This window comes from Falco peregrinus, chromosome 16, assembly GCF_023634155.1.
Source record: "Falco peregrinus isolate bFalPer1 chromosome 16, bFalPer1.pri, whole genome shotgun sequence".
Taxonomy (NCBI): Eukaryota; Metazoa; Chordata; class Aves; order Falconiformes; family Falconidae; genus Falco; species Falco peregrinus.
In genome coordinates, this window is record NC_073736.1 from 4,220,715 (window position 1) to 4,240,728 (window position 20,014).

Genomic DNA, 20,014 nt, shown 5'->3' on the forward strand with positions numbered 1-20,014 from the left:
CCGGCGTGTCTGGGAAGCGGTGACCGAGGGAAGTGGCGGCTCGTGGTGACCCCAGCCCTACGCTACAGGGGAGGGCGGGGGGGGGGGGGCAGCCCCCCATGCTGCCAGCTGGGCCAGAGCCAGGCTCCCGCTGGCAGCATCGTGGCTCCAGCCGAGCCCGGGTTGCGATTGCAGCCTCTCTGCAGGCTTGGCGAGGCTGGGCTGTTGAAATGCGGGAAAACACAGCGGCGTGCTTAAAAAAAAAAACCACCACAAAACCAACAACTTTGAAAAATGTCCCGCCGGGTTCTACATGAGGCTCTGCACGAGGATGAATCCTCGTGGGGATCCGGCAGGGACACAGCGCCGGAGCGAAGCCAGCGGAGCCTGGGCTGGCCTGCTTGGGGGGTGCTGCTACTGCTCGGAACCTGGGTCCCAGCCCAGCACCTCCAGGCGTCGCCCCGAAGGAGCCGAACCTCATTTACCAGTTGGGGAAACTGAGGCAGGGAGGGGCGAGGCGGGGGCAGAGGGTTTCCCTGGGGTGCACCAGCAGTTGGGAACAAAAGCACCTCCTTGTTTCTGGGCACAGAGCGGACAGGCTGGAGCACCCACCCGGGGGTCCCGAGCAAGGCTGGGCGGTGGGAGTTCCCCAAACCCACTAATCCCCACGACCCCCCTCCTTCAGTTTTGGGGTGGTTGGTTGTTTTTTTTTTTGGGGGGGGGGGGGGGGGGGGCCGCAACACCGAGCCGACAGCGCAGCAAAGCTGAGAAATTCGAGGCTGGCCCTGGGAGCCAAGCAACCTCTGCCTGCCCTGCGCCTCTTCCCTCCCCGGCTCTGCTCCAGCCCCCAAAAGAAACTTTTCCAACCCCCCACCCCACCCCCCCACCCCGGCGCTCCGCGGAGCGCTGCGGCCGCGGCTGCTTGTTTGTTTGTTCTCGCAGCTTGGCTTTTTTTTTTTTTTTTTTTTTTTTGTAAAGCTTGTTTTTTTAAGGAATTGGGAAGCAAAAAAAAAAAAAAAAAAAAAAAAAAAGCGGCCGAAGCCCAGCCCCAGCCCCGCGCCCCCGAGCGGCCCGTTCCGGGTGGCGGGGCCGGGGTACGCGCGGCGGGGGCGGGCGCGGGGCTGAGCCGAGGCGCGGCGGCCCCGGGGCCCCAGGTGAGCGCGGCGGGGCCGGCAGTGAGCCCGTGGTCCCCGCCGCCCCCCGCCGTCCCCCGCCGTCCCCGCCGCAGCCCCCCGATGTCCCAGCCCGGCAGCCACCGGCCCAGCCGCCCGGAGCCGCGCCGCGCCGAGCCGGCCCCGCCGCCAGGTACCGGGGGGCTGCAGAGGGGGGGCGCGGGGCTGGGGGGGGGCGGCTGGGGGGGTGTATAAGGGGGGGGCACGGCTGGGGGTGCGCGGCTGGGGGTTGTATATGGGGGGGTGCGTGGCTGGGGGTCCGCGGCTGGGGGTTGTATATGGGGGGGTGCGTGGCTGGGGGTACGCGGCTGGGGGGGTGTATATGGGGGGGCTGGAGGAGTGTATATGGGGGCACGGCTGGGGGTCCGCGGCTGGGGGTGTATATGGGGGGGTGCGTGGCTGGGGGTACGCGGCTGGCGGGTGTATATGGGGGGGCTGGAGGAGTGTATATGGGGGCACGGCTGGGGGTCCGCGGCTGGGGGTGTATATGGGGGGGGCACGGCTGGGGGTGCTCGGTTTGGGGGAGGTGTATGGGGGGCTGCGCGGCTGGGGGTGCCTGTATGGGGGAGTTGCGCAGCTTGGGGGGCGCAGCTGGGCAAGGGGTGCGCGGCTTGGAGGGGGCATGTGTGGGGTAGGGGGTGCACGGCGGGGGGGTGCGCAGCTTGAGTGGTGTGCGTGCATGGCTGGGGGGGTGTGCACAGCTCGGGGGTGCGTGGTTGGGGTGAGGGGCTGCACAGCTGGGAGTGCACGGCGCCGGGGGGGTGGGAGCACGGCTCGGGGGCGCACAGTTGGGGTGGGGGGTGCACAGCTCGGGGGGGTGAGCACACGGCTTGGGGGTGCACGGCTGTGGGGTATGGGGTGCACGGCTTGGGGGAGGTGGGCTCAGGGGTGTACGACTTGGGGTGGGGGATGCACGGCTTGGAGGGGGTGGGCTTACGGCTTGGGGGTGCACGACTTGGCGTCGGGGGGTGCATGGCTCGGGGTGGATGGGTGCATGGCTTGTGGTGGGCAACTGGGGGTGGGGGGTGGGTGCACAGCTGTGGGGTGCCCCGCAGGGGGGTGCATCGCTGGTGACGGTGCGTGTGCATGGAATGGGGGGTGGGTGGGTGGGTGCCAAGGGGCTGCATGTAAGCACGGTTTGGGGGGGTGGTGGTGTTTAGTGGAGTGTGTGTGTGGCTGGCGGGGGGGGGGCTGCGTGTCCAGGAAGGCTTGAGCATGTGTGTGCGTGTGCACGGTGCTGTACAGTGGTGCGAGGGGGGTCCCTGTGCATGTGCTGGGTGCGATGTGAGCGCAGCAGATGCAGCCGAGCTTTGCTGCACAAACTTTGCAGCAGTTTGTGTAACTCAGCCAAGCGCACAGGGCAGCAGCCGGGGCGTGGGGCCAGCCAGAGCTGAAGGGGTTAAACCCCCCCCCCACCTACCCCGGGGCTGGTTTGAGGGGCTGGGGGCTGTTCTGCAACCTGGGCGGTCTGGGGGTCCCCACTCCGCAGCAGCTTGTGGGGCTCTCGCAGCAGGATGCTGGGGGGCGGCAGGATGAGGCCATGGAGGAGTGGATGGAAAAGTTTGGGGAATCCTCACTTTTTCCATGGGGCTGAGCCCCTCGGCTGGCGGGGCGGTGTGGTGGCTCTGCCTGGGGCGTTAGGACCTGCACTGGTGTCCCACGGTGGTCGGTCCAGGTCCCCACCAAGGTTCAGGTGTGGAAACTGTTATTAAAAGTCCTGATGTGTGAGAGGGGAAAAAAAAATAATGCCGGAGCAGGAAGCTGATGGCAAGAGGTGAAACACCTCGTTGTTCATGCTGTCAGGCCAGGCACAAAAGGGGCCAAATCCATCCCGGGACCAGACCCCTGCGTGCTCCGCAAGCTGAGCGGGCAGGAGCACCAGGCATGGGGATGCACAGGAACCGAGCTCAGCACTGCTGGATCTCTCCCCTTGTTGGCTTTGGCCCGGAGCATGGCTGGGCCCAAGTTTCGGAGAATACATCCTCTTGTTCTCTTCCCCCTGCTTTTCCAGCTGGATGCTGCGGGCTCCGCTTCCCAGCTGAACTCGCACTGCTTTGTGCTGCAGCCGCGTCCCGGGGCTGAGGCAGCTGCAGGGGCTCTGCGGAGCTCGTTTCTCTGGATTTCCTTCCATTCCCTTCCCTCTCCAGGTGGGAAACGGTGAATTGTTCATGCACGGACCTAGTGCAAAAAAGCTTTTGCACGGGAGCTTGCCACCAGCCTGGGTTAAGAGGAGCTAGCTACTAGCTACTATAAGGTCACTAGCTACTGTAAGGTCAAGTGTGGGTTATTTTAAAAAAGTAGTTTAGCAATCTGTTAAATGTGTCTGAAAAAATGGCCGCGTAGCTTTTCCACATTCCCGGCCGCTGGCTGTGCCGGAGTGGTGTGTAGGTAGAGCAGGATTCATCCTCCTGGTTGTACTGGTGTCCTGAGCAGGAGCGGTGGGACCCAGCCGAGGTGCATCCCAAACCAGCCCCTAACCCACCTCCTCTGCCCCAGCTCCTCCTTGGAGGGGGGCACGGGCTGGATGGGGTGAACCTGAGCAAAGCTGGACCAGCTTTGCCTCCTTGAGACCTCCCTTTCTAGGTTTGGGGGGGTGGGGGGGTGGCAAGGGGGTCTCCAGGACACCCTCACTTTCCATCTGCCCAGGCTCCAGGGACTGAATTTCACACCAAGAGAATATCCCTGCCCTCTTGCAGGGAGCAGCTTTCCGGTTGCATGTCTGGAGCGTTGGATTCTTGCTCACATCACTTCGGTCTGTCTCGTCTTTTTTGGTTTTTTTGGTGAGCGATGAATGGAGGGGGCCTGATGTGCTTTTCATGCCTGTTTGGCCTCGTGACGTTTGGGTGCAGGGCCGTTACCGCTTGGGCAGCGTCCAGGGGCTCTGTCACGCACCACGGAGCCTGGGAATTTTTTGCTCCACTCCCTTTCCGATGCTTTGCAAATTAGACCAGCTAATCTGGTAACACCAAGCCTGTGGAATAAATTGGGGAAACTGAGGCAACGGAGTTGTTTGGCCCAAGTTAGTGCGTTGTGGGTTGGCATTGCCATGCTTGGTCCTGTTTGCCAGCCTGAGACGAAGCCCGTTTCCCAGAGTTTGTTCCTTGGCATCTCTGGAGATGGACCTGGTGGAAACCAAACCCTTGGGATAGCCAGAGGTAGTTTGCAGAGGAGCCTGGGGGAGAAGAGGCAGTGGTCTGCCTATGTGGAATATGTGGGCTATAGTTACTTAACGGAATTAACAGAAAACAGGAGAAAAACCAGAAAGCCCTTTGGCTGCTGAGATTATTTTTGTCGTTTTACTTCATGGGGAGGAAGAGGAGGGAGAGCAGGGACGGCGGGAGAGGGGCTTCCCTTATGGGAAGCAGAGGCAAATCCATCTCCAGAAGAAAAACCTTTCCTTCAGGTTTGCCTCTGCTTGCTCCCACCTCCCTTCCTTCCCTTCCCAGCAGGACATGTGCTGCGTGGGGCCACCGCCGCGTCCCCCCTCCATGTCTCCCCATCCGTGCGTGCGTGGCCCGCAGCAATGTGGCTCTTTGCTGGAGCTGGGCAGGGATGGGATGCTCACACGCACTTTTTTCCCACTAATTCTTTCTGCCTGTTCCCAAGGAGTTTGCCCCGAGGTGTAACAGGAGGTGGAAAGCTGTTGTAGCTGTTTTGTGTTACAGCTTTGCCCGAAATGCCTGAGTCCAGCTGCCTGCACAAGGATGCTGCCACCCTGCTCGGGGTCCTGAGCACCCACGGGTGCTCTGAGCATTGTGGGGCAGGGGAGGCTGGGCAGGAGTTGGTGCCATCACTTGGGTACCCGTTACTGGGGCTCTGTCCTGCGCAGGGAGGGAGGCAGAAGCAAAGGCAACTCCCTCCAAGGTCAAAATAAAAAAGTCTTTGCCTGTCTTAGCACTGACTTAAATGCAACTGGTTGCAGATCTGCATGCAGACATCCTGTCAGTGCAAAGGAGGCAAAATAAAAAGCCCTGAAAGAAAAAAAAAATTCTTTTTATCCCTGATAAAGACTTTTTGCACCAAAAGATTAACTTTGGGGTGTTGGGGTTTTTTTCAGTTTCTCATGAATCTGCTCATGAAAACACTTCATTTTTTTTTTCTTTTCTTTGAACAACAACAAAACTCCAAAAGACCGAAAAAAAAAAAAGGCAGATTGCTGGCTTTTTTCAAATGTTTCTGGATTTGAGCAAAACAAAGCAGGCCCTTCGGGGCTGTGCCGCTTGCCGCCCCAGCGTCCCGCTCCCTCTCCAGCTCCTTATTGAATTTCCTTGGAAAGCGCCTGCTCGAGTCTATTAGTTGCAGAAATCCAAGCTGTCCGCTGGGCGTTTGCTGTAGTTTTTCTGATATTTCCCAGAGCTCTGCCTTGCTGGGGCCATGCCCTGGGCAGCCTCCTGCGGGATGGGCACTGGCAGCCTCCCGGGGCAGCGGGATTTGGGGCAGGATGGAGCCTGGGTCCCTGCTGGTGCTGGCAGCCCCTTCCCTTGTTCCCCCCAGGGTGTCACACTGGGGTTGTACTGGTGGGAATGAGCTATTGCATTGTAGCAAGGATGGGGTATTGGGATTTTTTTGGCTCCAAATCCCAATCTTCAGGCTTTGCCTGCTGCAACCACGCTCATGCCGGCTTTCGCCCATCTCAGATCTTCAGCTGGGCTTTGGCAGCCTCCTTGCGCTCGGTGTTTGACCTGGGGGGGGCAAGTTCCCCCGCTGGCTCCGCTGATAGATTCCTGGCTCTGCCACAGGACAGGGAGCAGGCAGTACCTTTGGGAAGCGCTTCCAGCCCGCTCCCATCCTCTCTTGGGATGCTCCCCCTGGGCGCGCAGGAGGCTCCAGCACCAGCTCCTGTCCCCGGCACGAGCAGCCATGCCCGGAGCAGGATGGTGCTGACCCAGTTTGGCTACTTTCGGTGATGGGCTGGGGCTGAGCTGCCGGTGTTCCCCACGGTGGCTGTGCCTTCCCACCAGGAAGAAGCGGGTCCCCTGGCTGGCTCCAGGAGCAGCGACTCGCTCCACCCGGATGGCTTCATCGTTGGCCAGCCTCGCCGCCTTCCTGCAGCGAGCAGGCACGCTGCTGCCCTGCAAGCGGTGCCCAGCCCCCTTCGGACCACCCTGCAGCTCCTCCAAAGCTACTTTGGGGTCTGTGCTTAGAAAGAAACCCCAGCCCAGTGAGCACGCACGCCAGCGGCAAGCTGAGCACCAGGACTATAAGCTTTTAGGCTCCATCACCGTAGGATGTTGCTTCGGGCAAATCCCTTTTACGTGCCTCAGTTTCCCTGCTGGGTCGAGCAGTGATAAGGTTCCGTCTCACAAAGGCTTAGAGCTGCAGCTGTGTGAATGTTAAATATATATGGGTAATGTGTGATGGGCCCTGCGCTGGGTAGATCTCAGGATGAAAGGTGCTGCATAAGTGCAAATTATTATTCTTGTTAATAATGATGTCCACCAGCTCACATTTATCTGCTCTTCAATTAACTTTTTTTAAGGACTCTTAGCATGTTAGAGAGAGACAAATTTTCCCTGGCAGAACCTGTACTGGTTTAACCCTGTAAGGTTATGCAATTACTGTACTGGCATGGTCCTTAATTAGACTCTCCATAATTTTCCCCAGCACAGCAGTGTGGCTCCTTGCTCTGTAATTCCCAGAATCTGCTTGGATCTGATAGGCATCGCATTAGCCACTTTCCAGGCTTCAAGGATAATTGCTTGTCCTTAAGGGCACCTGGGATGTCACAGGATCTCCTGCATCCTTCCTCCATGCCAGGATCCCATGGCACGGAGGGTTTTGCATCTTTCTGGTGACCAGGGCGGGGGGGGTTAGCCTGCACCGTGCTCCTCTAAGTCAATGGAAGTTGACTTAACCCCAGGCTGGATCTTTGACCCTTTGCTTTTCCCCATCATTTTTCTCCACTTCTTGGCCCCACGGTGCGTTTAGGGTGTTACAGGTGCTTTGACTTGGCAGAGCCAGGGTGTGATGCTGGGAGATGGGCTGGCCGGGCAGCTGGGAGGCGGAAACCTGGCTCTGCTGGGTCTGGTTTGTGTTCCTGGGGCAAGTTGGTCCCTTGTCTCCAGCTTAGGCTTAGAGATCACGGCTTCCCTCGCACCTGCAGCTGCTGTCCTGAATGCTGCCTTAATACATTTATGTTAAATATATTCTTATGGCATAAAGAATAGGTCCTCACCGTTGCTGCTGTAACAGAGGGGCATGACAGTGATTTTATTTCTTATCTTCCCTGAAACCCCTTCTGGAGGGCTATTCCCACCACCCTACTGTCCTCGCTCTCGGGTAGGAGCAGCTCTTCCATGAGGGCTGGTTTGTGCCTCCTTTGCAGGAGCCAGTCAGGTCAGTGAGGACCTTTGGGTGACAGAATTTGTAGGGACACCTTGTGCCCCACACCTGGAATCGGGGCTTTGTCATCGCCAGGGTTTTGTCATTGGCCGAGCTTTCGGCCGAGGTCGGACACAGGTGGACTGGATAGATGCTGGTCCTGGCCTGTCTGGCCAGCCTGAAATTCCTCGCTTCCTACCCACCCAATGGCTATAAATAACAAATAATAACAACTCCCAGGCTGGCAAGCTATTTGGGGTTTTGTGGGTTTTTTTTGCTTTGTTTTGCTTTTTTGCATTTAGGAAGTAACTTTTCATAGAAACCAGTATTTTTTGGACCAGATTCCTCATTGTCCCAGAACTGACCTGTTTATCCAAAGCATTGCCCAGGTGAACAGAGACACACTGGGGCAAGGGAAGCAAAGCTGTGCTGGATCTGTCCCGGGCGTGCTGGGAGCTCTGGGCATTTCTCCTCATTCCCCTCCCGCCCTCCTTTTCCTTTCCCTGAATATCATAGAATCTGAAAATGCTTTAGTGCATTAATTTCAGACTGAATGTAAATAAGCTGTTCGGACTTTTCCCAGTTGAGCAAACTTTCAAACTAGAATTTTGCTTTCCTCTCCTCCAGCCTGGCTCATGGGATTGGAAGGATTTGCTTCAGTGCCATCTCTTCTGCACTTGAAACCACTTAATCAAGCTCTAAAATATCCCTTGAATAGGTCAGGCAGACACCTGATTGGGCCAGGCAGCGTGTATGGGCAAACCAAGAGAGATTACACACTCGTTTTATCTGCATAAAACAGATTAGAAAGCTCCCAAACTAAATATTGCTGCAAGGTAGTGTGTTGTTAATGGCAAACGCCTCGCTAGACTTGTCACTGTTTGTGTCTCCATCCAACATTATCTCGTCCCTGACCAGCCATTCCTGAGGGATTAAAGGGAGAGGGAAGGGGGGGATGGGGGGCTCTCCTGAGCATCTCCACATTGGCAGGAGTCGCGACCCACGGCGTTCGGTTTGGATGCTCTCCAGGTCCAGAAGAGCTCAGGTGTGGGTCCAGACGTGTCAAGACCCTTCTACCCTTTGCAGCGGGTTGACAGCCCCTAATGCAAGCACGCTGCCTGCCAAAGAGGTGGGATTCGCTTCGGAGCTCGCCAGTCCAAGCCTGTCTGTAGCTGCTTGTGTTGGAGGCATTTTTCTCTCCCGTGCTGCCCGTCAGTGTGGGGCAGCGGTGATGGGCACGTGGTCACGCAGGTGAGGTGTCCATCCCTCTCCTGCCACCAGATTTCTTCCATTTGAGCCAAAGGCACTGGGATGGAAGAGTGGCGGATAAATCAGAGATCCCAAGCAGCCAGATGGATCATCTGCTGAATTAAGCTACAGCTCAGGAAAGCTGAGCAGGAGCCGTGGGACAACCTGGGTGGCTTTGACCCAAGAGCATGGCTCCAGTTTTCCATCTTCCCACATCCTCTGTGCCTTCCCAGCTGGGGGTCTGGGCACCACAACCAGCTGCAGGGAAGGAAACCCACAGGTCCCTGTGAGCCGTGAGGTGCTGTGGCCGTGCTGCTTGTGGTGTGGCTCATGTTTGTGCTGCCGGAGATGCTCTACCCCATCCCGGCTCCGTGCAGCCAAGGGCTCTCACCAGCTGCTGACACGCTGCTCTTTCCTTTTGTTTGTCCAGCGCTGCGGGGATGGGCTAGCTCAGTCCTGCAAGCTCATCAGGAATTAAGTGTGCCTCCCGGCCAAAGCACAAATAATTGTTCCCCTAATCAGAACAGCCCGTGGCTTCCCCAGAAGCTCCTGCAGGCACTGGCCCTGCAAAGCGGGTCCTTCCCGCAGCTGGTGCTTCGGGGGGACCGTTTGGAACATTGGACTTTGCAGGAGTATTTTAAGATACTCGAAGCCAATGAAACCTTCCAGCTTCTTTACGTTTTTCCTCTCCTCCCTCCATTTTTCTCAGTTCCTGAGATGCTTGGTGGACTTTGGAGCTTACTGATGCCTTGGGGCTTTTACAGCGGGTGGGTCTGGACTTTGTAAATGGGAAGAAAGTCAGAAAACATGACCCCCGTGCATCTCCCGGGCTTGGTCATCAGGAGGCAAAGAAAGCAGTTCCATGTCTATCGGCTTTCCTAATCTTTCGTACCTTACGGCAGTGCTGTGATTTATTGGAGCCTGGCTTATTATTTTTAAGTGCTTTATTATCTCTGTTCTGATAAACAAAACATGTGAGTCGCTCTCCCCGTGCCGCGTTCCCTTCATTTCTCCCTCGTTACCAAAGGTGGTGCAGAATGGGGAGCAGAGACCTGGACTCTCATCCCGGGCTGTTTCTCCACCATATGATGAGCGTTCACCCCGGCCAGGAGGGGCTGGGGGTGCAGCTGCTGCGGGGGTGCAGGCAGGTTTGGGGATGGATGTCCCATCCCGAGGGACAGCTCTCCTTAGAGTTTGGGCCACGTTTTGCCCGGGCTTGTAGTTGGTTTTAAACGTGACAGGTTTAGGACAAGCCTGGCCTTGTTCTGGCGGCAGCGGGGTAATAGCAGTGGAGGGAAGAAGCCAGTCGGTGCCCTGGTGTCAACAGGGAGAGGGGACCCTGGGGGGCTTTGCCTTGCCAGGGGACCCGCTGGCAGACCCCAAGGATGAAGGGATGGAGCCTCTTTCCCCACTTACCCTCTCTGCTCAGCTTATTGTGGTTTGGGGAGCAGGAACCCTTTTCTCAGGGGTTTTGTGCCCCAAAACAAGTGTTTATAAGTGTGATGAGGGCACGAAGCTGAGGGGCAGGGGATTATCTACACGGGACCCCTGCAGAGCTCGTCCTGGTCCATGAGAGGTGCCCGGCAGTGCCAGACAGAGCACTGTGAGCCCCCCTGTGGACAGGGGTCAGGGGGGTGGCATTTAAAGGAGGAAGGGGAGCCAGGCAGCTGCAGGATGAGCCCGTATCCCAACGGCTGTGCCAGTGCTGGGGTCTCTCTGTCCATCTCTCCCTGCGCCATCAGGGGTGATGCCTCTCCTTTGGGTGCGTTTTGCCAGGCTTGTTTGAAAGCTGCCGTGCTCATGCACACCCAGTGCTTGAGCATTTCCCTGTGCATTCCCACTGTGTTTCCCGGTGGGTTGGGAGGTGCCTGGGAAGTGCCCAGTCCCAGCAAAGTGGCGGTGCAGGCAGGGCACTGTGGGGCAGAAGCCTGCGGGGTTTGTGCTGAGCCCACACGTGTCTGGCTGCCCCCAGCCCTACCCCCGGATCAGGACCAGGAGAGCAAACAGCCCTTCTCCCATCTCATTCCCAGGGGATGCCATGCGCCTGGGGTCAGCACCATCCGTGTGCTCCCCATGGACATGCAGCAACAGGAAAGCCAGGCTGTATAAGGCAGGGAAGGACCAGCTTACCCAGATGTCTTTCCTGTCTATTTTTGCCTCTCTTCTGGCCAGCTTGTTCCAGTGGGAGTTAATTTAATTGCCATCTTCCTCCCTGCATCGCTGTGGTTGTGTGTGAGACCTCTTGTTGTGCAGGGTAATTATATGTGTGAAGTGGACACGGCAAAAACGAGCCTTGTCTCAGCCATCGGTGGACCAGCACGCTTGCCATCCGCACGGCCCGGTGCCGCTGCTTTCTCGCAGAGCTCGGGGTCTAAACAGACCATCCTTGTCCTCAGCCCCTTGGGAACAGGCACAGAGGGGCAAGGAACATGATGGAGGCAGCGCAGGGTGGCTAAGGCAGAAGCAGGGACCAGCTGGAGCTCTGCCCGTGCACACAGCAGCTGCCAGCCCTTCTCCCACTGCAGCACCTGATTTTCCAGCTCCTTTTACCAGTGTGAATTGCTCCCTGCAGAGGGGAGCACTGACCTGGGGGGTGAGAGCAGGGCAAGGGATCTGACGGTGATGGAACTGCTCTGGGGAACCCCAGACTTTGGTCTTGATTTGGCTTTTAAGCCCTGAGCGCACTCCAGGCATCTCATGGCAGAAGCCGGAGCAGCTCTCCGGCTGCGCTGATGCCCAGCGGCTCAGATCCCATCCCCGGGGACCACGCGGGAGCTTCACCCTTCATGCTCTGCACCAGGTGCCTCTGGCTCAGGGCTTCATCCAGAGCTCCTCAGCCATCGGGGTTTTCATGTCTGGCTTTGAAAGGCTTTAGATCAGGTGCTGACTAATCGCCGCAGGTCTGACTCAGGCTGGTCCAGGTTGGGACATGACAGAGGACATGGATGCAGCAACCTGTGGTTATTATTCACCTGTACACCACGCCTATGTGCAAACACCTATAGGTAGATGACAGCTTGCTTTCTTCTCCTCTCTTTTTTGCCCTGGGCTTTCCAGGGACATGGGAACGAGTTTTCTCCTTTCTGGGGCTCGTGTACTCCCATTCCGCTTGGCATTTGGAGGTAACATTGCTGTGCAAAATTCAGCCAGAGCAGCTGGATTTCCCTTGGTTGAGCCTCAGTCGCCACACCGGGGAGAGCTGCAAGCAGGGCTCTGCATCGGGATGAGTTTTCCTTCCCAGCAAACCCCGCCACAGGAGCTCCCATTCCCCCGGCTGGATCAGCATCCTGCGGAGGGCAGAGAGGTCCCGCGGGGAAACTGAGGCAGGTGGATGAGCACGCTGGGCGGAGCGGAGCGGGGAGCTGAGCAAGCATCGCTCCAGGCTTTTTGCAATGCCTTTGCAGCATGGCCAGGCTCCTGCCGACCCTGGGGTGTGGATGGGGCCCTCCGCCTCCCTTGTAGGGCCTCTTGTTTTAGTCCCTATAATTATCCGTGTGAGGTCTGCCTGCCTTCCTCCCCGGCTCCTGCTTGTAGGACCTCTTGTTATATTGAGTATAATGAAGTGTCCAAGGGCTCTCTTCCCCCCACCCGCCCTTGCCTGCCTGCGTGTAGGACCTCTTGTTATAGCCAGGGAAATTATGGGTCTTTGGTCTCCCTCCCTTTGCCCAAGCTATAATTTAGTTTTATATAAAGTGTGGTCCAACCCCTGTTGTGCAAGCGGTTGCTATTCCGAGTGCTGGGGAGAGGGATGGGGCGGCGAGGAGGGGGCTCGTGGGGGGTGGGGGCAGTGCAGCATCGCACCGAGCAGCCCCCAGCATCCCACCATGGGGAGGGGCGACAGCCCACAGCCCACAGCGCTGGCTCGGGGGGAGGTGGTTGTACCTTCTCCTCGCTGGGTTTCTGCAGGGGGTGTGTGGCGGTGGGGTTTATCCCCACAGGCATAACACATCTCTTGTTCTGGGTTTTGCTTGCCCAGGGGGTCCCGCAGGGGGATGCTCCTGTCCCAGGGCAAGCAGGAACATGAGGGGAGGTGGTAGCCGGCTTCCGCAAGGAAGACAGTGGCCCTTTCATGGGAAGGGGAGATGAAAAATCCAGCTTGAACTGCTGAGTGTAACCAGATCCCCTGGCTTTTTAGAGCAGGAATGTGGGACCTCAGGAAGGTTTTTGGGAGGGTACTGCTGAACCGCTGGCATTGCAGTGGGGTGAGCAGCTGCAGAGCGTTGCAGCCCCGATGCTGATCTCGAGCAGCCCCAGATCCCTCGCCAGTGCTCCAGCTCTTCCCCCCGCTGCGTGCTCCTGGCTGCAGGAGCAACAGGCGCAGCTGGATTTGGCTCCTGCCTGAAATCAAAGTCCCAAAGCACCGACTGGTGCCATTGCAGCAGCTGCGGACACGCTGCAGTTGTGGTGGGTTTGGGTGGCTGGGGTCTCTGCCCACAGTGCCGTGCACCCCGGGGTGCTCAGCTCCGACCCCGTTTCTCTTGCAGAGGCAGGTGAGACCTCGCGCCCTTCGCCCAGGCAGACGCCAGCGTCACCGGCCACAGAGCCCCGGCCGCCCAGCCGCCCCGCTGCTGGCCCCGCCGCCCTGAAGAAGGAGAAACCCCTGGAAGATGATGAGTCCCAAAAAGTCCTGACGAAAGGCCCCCGGGCCGAGCTTGCAGGCGCTCCCGAAGCTGTGACATGTGAGTGTTTCTCCCCGTGAGGGTCTGACACCTCCAGGTGCCCGTGCTTTGGGCTGCTGCCATCTAATCAGTCAACAGGGCTCATTAAAAAGGCAGGCAGCTGTGGTGGGAAGCCATCTCCTCCCTGCTCTGCTCTTCTCCACATCAAAGCAAAAGGTTTTAGCTGATCGTGAGTCACTGGGAGCTGGGGAAAGTGAAGGGCGGCATCCAGCAGTGCCGTGATGCCTCTCGCTGCCCTCATCCTTGGGACCAGCCGGAGGCAGAGGCGGAGGAGGGTGGGCAGCTGGAGGAGCTCTGGGTCTTGTTGGGGTCCTGCTGGCATGCCATGGTGGGAAGAGGGACCGGACCCTGTGGGAAGTAGCTGGCTGCGGTATGGAGCATCCCCCAAAGCCACAGCGGGAGAGAGAAGAGCCCCCAGCCGAATGGGCTCGGTGGCTGCAGCCGCAGGAGGGGAGTGCAGCAGCCCTTTGCTGGAGCAAAGGGAGATGCCTCCTGCTGGGACAGCTCTTGCCTTGGCATATCCAGGGCAAGGGTGAGGCTGGTGCGAAGCCTGAACGAGCAGGGGACGGGCTGGGCTGGCTGCGCTGAGGATCTGGTTTGGCTGGAGGCAGTGGTGGAGCCAGCAGCACCTCCCCGTTCCTGCTGCTGCAGACCTGCCGGTCCCCCCGCCGTGAGAAATGCCGGGGTGGGGGCTGGGGTGCCCTTGCTCCCTTTCCCATTGCAGGGGCGGGAGAGCAGAGCTGGCAGACGAAGGAGACCAGGGGCCAGGCTCTCCTGGAGTCACGCCGTCCATCCTTCCCTGGCCCCCAGCCTGGATCCGAGGGTTTCGCTCCCGGGCTGCCCCTTACGCACACAGCCGTTCCCCTTTTGTTGGATGCGAGCGTGCAGCTTTCCCTTCCAAGGGGTGTAAAGTGGATGGATGCATCCCAGCGGGGAGAGGGAGGGTGGGAACGAGGTTGCAAACTTCGAAGAGCGGGCAGGCAGGGTGGGAAGGGGAGGGGACGGCAGAATCCGGGCGCTCCTGACGGTGTACGTGGAGCGAGGAGAGCGCACGTTTCCTCGAGCAGAGCTCGAGCCCTTGCAAAAAGCATCTGGGAGCTGGGCTGGCTGCCCACAGACATTCTGCACCTCTGAGTCACGCTGCAGCCTGCTGCACCCTGCATGGCGCGGCCCCACGCAGACCCCTCCCCAGCCCACCCCCCTGGGGCAGCTGCCCCGTGGGCCCCGAGGCTGGAAGGAACGTGGCCACCGGCATCTGGGCTTGCCTGGGTGCTGCGTGCTGGGAACCCCCCTCCTTCCCCTCTCCTCCGTGGGAAATGAGGTTCAGCTCCCTGCGCAGCGTTGCCTTTGGCATCCTTCACTTTGCAGCCTGCTCCTCAGTGCATCCCGCTGCGGCTGTTAGCGGGGGGTCACCATTGCTTGTGGGGGGCAAATTCCCCCCTTCAGCAGTACCTGGGGAGCACAGGTAGGCTCCCCCCATGGGAGGTGAAGAGGGTGATGGTGGCATTTTCATGCCAATCCGGTCAGGAGGAACTGGGCAGCAAGCGGCTGTGGGGTGTAGGGTTGTGTCCTTTGCCAGCGATGCCAGGATCAGCCCCCCACCCCGAGGCGCGGCGCTGCTGGTTAAAGCCTGCCATGGTTCTTAAATAAATCTGTCCTCTGGCAGTTTGGGGAGCAACCAAAGTGGGGATTGCGGGTTTGGGGCTCTGGGTGTTGAGTTTCAGGCCAGAGCAGCAGACTCCGCTCATGCAACCGCAGTGTTCCAGTTTGTCCAAGCCCTGTTAGCAGCTCGGGAAGATTGGGCAGAGCTGATGGCCGCGGGGGGGTCACAGCAGGGTGAGGACCATTGCCGTCTGGGCATCAGTCCGCCGAGCCCCTGTGATGCTGCCGTGGGGGAACCTGAGCTGAGCCAGCACCGCAGCTGTGCGGGGGAGCATCGTCGCGGCTGTGAAACACAAAGTGAACATCCAGGAGGTTTTTCAGTCGTTGACAAGCCAAAGGCAGGCGCTTTCCCCCAGAGCCCTGGTGTCCCACCCCAGTGCTGGTGGATAGATGTGGTGGGGGCCATTGGGTGGGCTGGTGCCCCCTGCTCCCATCCCAGCACTTGTGTTACTATGGAGTGTTACACACTGCTCCCCCTAAGCCTTGGGTTCAAGATTTATCTTTTAGAAGAGCTTTGGGCCTCTGTGAGTTGAAAGCTCTCTTAAAAAATGGAAGCGATTTTTCCTGACTTAGAGAGGGGGATTACTGGCTGCCTTTCGCTGCCACTCGCTGGAGCCGGAGCGTGATTTTGATTTACAAACAGTTTAATCTGAGGAATGCAGTGAAATGGAGAATGCCAAAGCGAGCGTGTTGCATGCTGCTGCAAACCCTTGGAGAAAGCCAGAACTCGAAGCTGCAGGGTCAGACACGGCCAGCCAGGCTGCGGCGCGGGTCGCTGGGCTCTGGGTAGCCCTGGGCACCATGGTCACCCTCCGGCTCAGTGCCACTTGGTGCCACCTCAGTGTGGCAGGTCCAGGGCACTGGAGAAGGGTGCATGGGAAGCCAACACCCCAGGAGGGTTTTTTTGGGGAGCCAAAACCAGGGGGGACACACATCCCATTTTATCCAAGACCTGTTTTCCTTTCTTCTTTCTGCCCTTCTCCCACCCCTCCTGCCTCCAGCCTGCCCAGCTCCAGTTATTTTGAGTTCTCTTCCCAGCACGTATCAAAGATGCAACATCGCACCCAGTTGAACCTTCATTCCCAGCCTGAGCCCGGCTCAGTCTGGCAGAGCCGGATGCTGGATCCATGTGCTTGTGGTTTTTTAACCTCCATCTATTTTTTTTTCGCTGGCGAGGGCAGATGCAGGACAGGGGCCGTCTGTGCCCCCTCCACCCCGTGGGTCTGCCGTGCCCAGAGAAAGCAGCTCCTGTTCCCGGCGGCTGGAGGTGCCTTTGCCCTCGAGCCTCTCGCCTGAATCATCCCTTGTTTACCGCCGCGGGAAAGGAAAAGCAAAATTTGGCCAAAGCACCATCGGGCGGGATTTTATTTGTGGCTTCAATCGCCGTTGCTGCCGGGGGGAGGGGAATGGATGCTCGAACCCCCTCCCTTGTGGTGGGTTCCCAGCCCTCTCCCCCAGCGCACGGACATGGGGAGAAGGACGGCAGCGTGGGGACGCGGTGCTGAGCAGGAGTGAGGGGCTGAGCCATGGCGCTGGCTCCGGGAGCATCCCGGCAGGGCGCGGGGCTGCCGGCCTCTCACATGGCTGCAGCGTGCGAGGGAGGCGCAGACAGAGCAGATAGTTATTTTCCTCCTCCTGCAGAGAAGTTCAGCCAGAGGCTGGGGAGGCCTTTAATTAAGTGGCCTGGGAAGATGAGCAGCCCAGCTCTTCGGTGGCGCTTCATCTTCTCTGGCTGTATGGAGAGCGATGGGGACAGCCAGCAGCTCCGTCTGGCAGCACCGTGCCCAGGGCTCATGGGATGGTGGTTTGGCCATCCGTGGGGTGACTTTTAGCTGGAAGCAGCCACAGGCTCTTCTCTTCCCCACTTGGCCCAAGGCGAGCGTGCCTCACCGTGCCTCTGCTCAGCCTCAGTGGCTGCATCCCTTGTGCCTGTGCTGGCAGCAGTGAGACCCCAGGAGACCTCCTTCTCCAGGTCCTCTACTGGGTTTTGGCAGCGTGTCCTTCACAACATTGTTTCTTGCTCTTTTTTCATCCCTTCCTCTCTCTGGAGCCTCCGTCTCCTTCCCTCCAGCCATCTCTTCTTCTCCATCCTCTTGGACCATGCATCCGTTGGCATCACGTCTTCCCAGCCACGAGGCTGGGGATGCAGTTCCCATGCGGTGGCAGGGAACCTGGGATGTGTTTCTTCCCCAGCAGAGCACTGCAGGGTGGGCTTGGGGGGATAACATGCTGTTCCTCCCCCCCAGGCCAGCCCCAGGTGCGAGCAGCCCCGCAGCCCCCCAGCCCCTGCACCCACCTGCTGCAGAACGGTGCTGGGCGGGGGCCGGATCCAGGCGGTGCCAACGGGGAGGCGGGGAACGGGGTCTTCCGCCCCCTCCCCAGCACCCAGAAGCCTCACCGAAAGCTGCAGTCACACCACTCCATCAACAGCCAGAGCAGCAAGAAGAGCAAGGGCAGCTCCAAGTCAGCTTCTTCCCACATCCCTATCGAGGCACAAGAAGGTACGGGCTCTCCCTTTCTAGTCATTCTCCTCCAGCCCCACACCCCTTGGGGTCTGTCATGTAGCATCCTTCCAGCCAGGAAGGGCCCCCCCCCTGGACCTGGGTGCCAGCTCTCCTCCAGCCCCACACCTTTTGGGGTCTGTCATGTAGCATCTTTCCAGCCCACCTGGACTCCCGGACCTGGGTACCAGCTGAGCTCCCCTCGTGGCGGCCTTCTGCAGGGGGGGTGCTGAGTGGGGTCATCTCATGTCCTCCAGAATGGGTCTCTCTTGGGGTCTGGGCATGTCTTGGGCAGCTGGGCATGGCCCTGGGTGTTGAGGGAGGCTGCTGGAGCCATGCCTGGCTCCCAGCCCCTCTTCCCATCCCTTCCATTAATTCCTGAGGGAGAATTCCCACCTTTACGGGGCTGAGCATCCATCTGCCGGTTGCTGTCTCCCCCGGCCAGACGTATCCTTCCTGCCCACTCTCTGTTCCTCCACAGACTGTTGTGTCCACTGCATCCTCTCCTGCCTCTTCTGTGAGTTCCTGACCCTCTGCAACATCGTGCTGGACTGTGCCACCTGCGGCTCCTGCACCTCCGAGGACTCCTGCATCTGCTGCTGCTGCTGCAACTCGGGCGAGTGCGCGGACTGCGACCTGCCCTGCGACATGGACTGCGGCATCATCGATGCCTGCTGCGAGTCAGCCGACTGCCTGGAGATCTGCATGGAGTGCTGCGGGCTCTGCTTCTCCTCCTGAGGGGCCGCACTTGACGGGGGAGGGGACCAGGAGTGGGACCCCCCAGGCTCTCCCACAGTGGCCAAGGGTCCAGCCGGTCCCTGAGCTGGCGTGAAACACCGAACAATGGAGCCTGGCGAAGGAGAGCGATATCCCCCTTTGGAACCTCATCCTGGGAGCTGGTGAGCCAGGCTTGGGTCCTGCCTGGGGAGGGGTGAACCCGTAGGGCCACGGGGGCTCCGGGGGCAGCCAGCATCCCCTCACGCTCTACCTCTTCCCTGCACCGGGCCGGTTCGCTGAGGATCGCGGGAGCCTCCTGCCACCTGAGCCGAGAGCAGGAGCATCCCACAGAGCCCCCAGGTGCCACCCCAGGGTTTCAGCTTTGGGGACAGCCTGTCCTGCTGCCACCGTGCTGCCCCAGGACAGGGCTCCGGGTGCATCGCTCTGGTTTATGTGGGGTGGCACAGAGCATCACAGGACACCTCCAGGGCTGGGTGCAGCGCAGAGCCTTGCCCCCTGCCCGGAGCCCACCGGCCACCGGGAGATGCCAAAGCCTTCTGCCAGGCTGCGGAGCCCCGTGCTGTGGGATGCATCCTGCCAGCCCCTGCCCCTCCTCAGTGCTGAGTTCGGCAGCCGAGTGCAATACACACAGCCTGCTCCCTTCCCGGTTTCACCAGCTGGGAAGAATCTTCTTCACCGGTCCCTGCAGCAGGGTTGCGGCTGGGGGCCAGGGCAGCTGGGGTTTGGGGAGACCCCGGAGCTGTGCCAAGCTGTTACCCACCCCGGTGTGTCCCAGGGGAGTGGTGGGGCAGGGTTTGTTTGGTGCCAAATGACCCCCAGCAGTTGTTGGCCCCATCCTGCCAGCCCAGGGACAGGGCTGGGTGGGGGTGGAAAACACCCCCTCAAAGGGCTGGGGAGAAGTGGGGGGAAGTGTCATGGTATTTTATTTTTTTGTCCTTTTCGTTTGTTAACTGTAAATAAAGGTCTTTCTTCATTTCTGACCAATGGCTGCCCCATCATGTGCTCCGCAGGGCACTCCCAGGGGACAGCTGCTCACAGCCACACCGTGTCCCCCATCCCTGTACCTGCACCCCATCCTGCTCCCAGCTGCAGGCACGGGGGGGGGCAGGGCTGGCACAGAGGTTGCAACGCTCCTTTGGCCTTGGGGACATGGGACAGCTCAGTGGCAGCCCCAGGGTGCTCCTGCTTTGGTCCTGGTGCTGGGAGGGGAAATGCAGGAGGATTCCTTGTCCTTTGCTCTGGGGAACAGGTCGAGGTTCTGGTGTGCCGCAGCCTGGCGCCAGCTCCCTGCCCTGCACAAACCCTGGCCCTGCTGCCCCACCATCCCCTGCTCCTCCGGGGGGTCTGCCCTGCAGCACGACCGAGCTGCTTCATCTGCTCCAGGGGCACAGCATCCCTAAAGGAGGAAGGAACTGATGCAGATTCCCAGCTGCAGGGCTGGGGTGACCAGTGGCTGCCCAGGGTTGGTGTGAGGCAGTGGCAGCTGGCCACCCTTGGAATCTGGGTGGCCTTGGAGGCTGGCAACCCTTGGAATCTGGGTGGCCTGGGTGCTCCTGTTGCCACCTCCCAGCCCTGCCATGGGACCACCAGCCGTGCCATGCCATGCAGGTAAGGGACCATGGCTCCCCACCGGAGTCTCGCTGCCCCTCGGGGGGCTCAGCCATCCCAGCAAGGCTTCTGCTGGGTTGAAGTTGAATGAGGAGGGAAAAATTAC

The 20,014-nt window shown here is 59.5% G+C and overlaps 1 protein-coding gene across 1 annotated transcript; it reads left to right on the forward strand.

Annotated features, from left to right (window-relative positions):
• Positions 1-1,038: 1,038 nt before the first annotated feature.
• Positions 1,039-19,333, forward strand: MDFI (MyoD family inhibitor). The gene is made up of 4 exons (XM_055820042.1): positions 1,039-1,284; positions 13,205-13,399; positions 17,308-17,562; positions 18,044-19,333. Exons 1-4 carry the CDS (start codon positions 1,215-1,217, stop codon positions 18,298-18,300), a joined length of 777 nt encoding a protein of 258 aa, XP_055676017.1. The 5' UTR covers positions 1,039-1,214; the 3' UTR covers positions 18,301-19,333.
• Positions 19,334-20,014: the final 681 nt, after the last annotated feature.

Coding starts and splice junctions, on each gene's coding strand:
- MDFI (XM_055820042.1), top strand. CDS start 1,215: ATGTCCCAGCCCGGCAGCCACCGGCCCAGCCGCCCGGAGCCGCGCCGC. Junction 13,400..17,307: donor CGCTCCCGAAGCTGTGACAT/GTGAGTGTTTCT, acceptor CCTCCCCCCCAG/GCCAGCCCCAGGTGCGAGCA. Junction 17,563..18,043: donor CCCTATCGAGGCACAAGAAG/GTACGGGCTCTC, acceptor GTTCCTCCACAG/ACTGTTGTGTCCACTGCATC.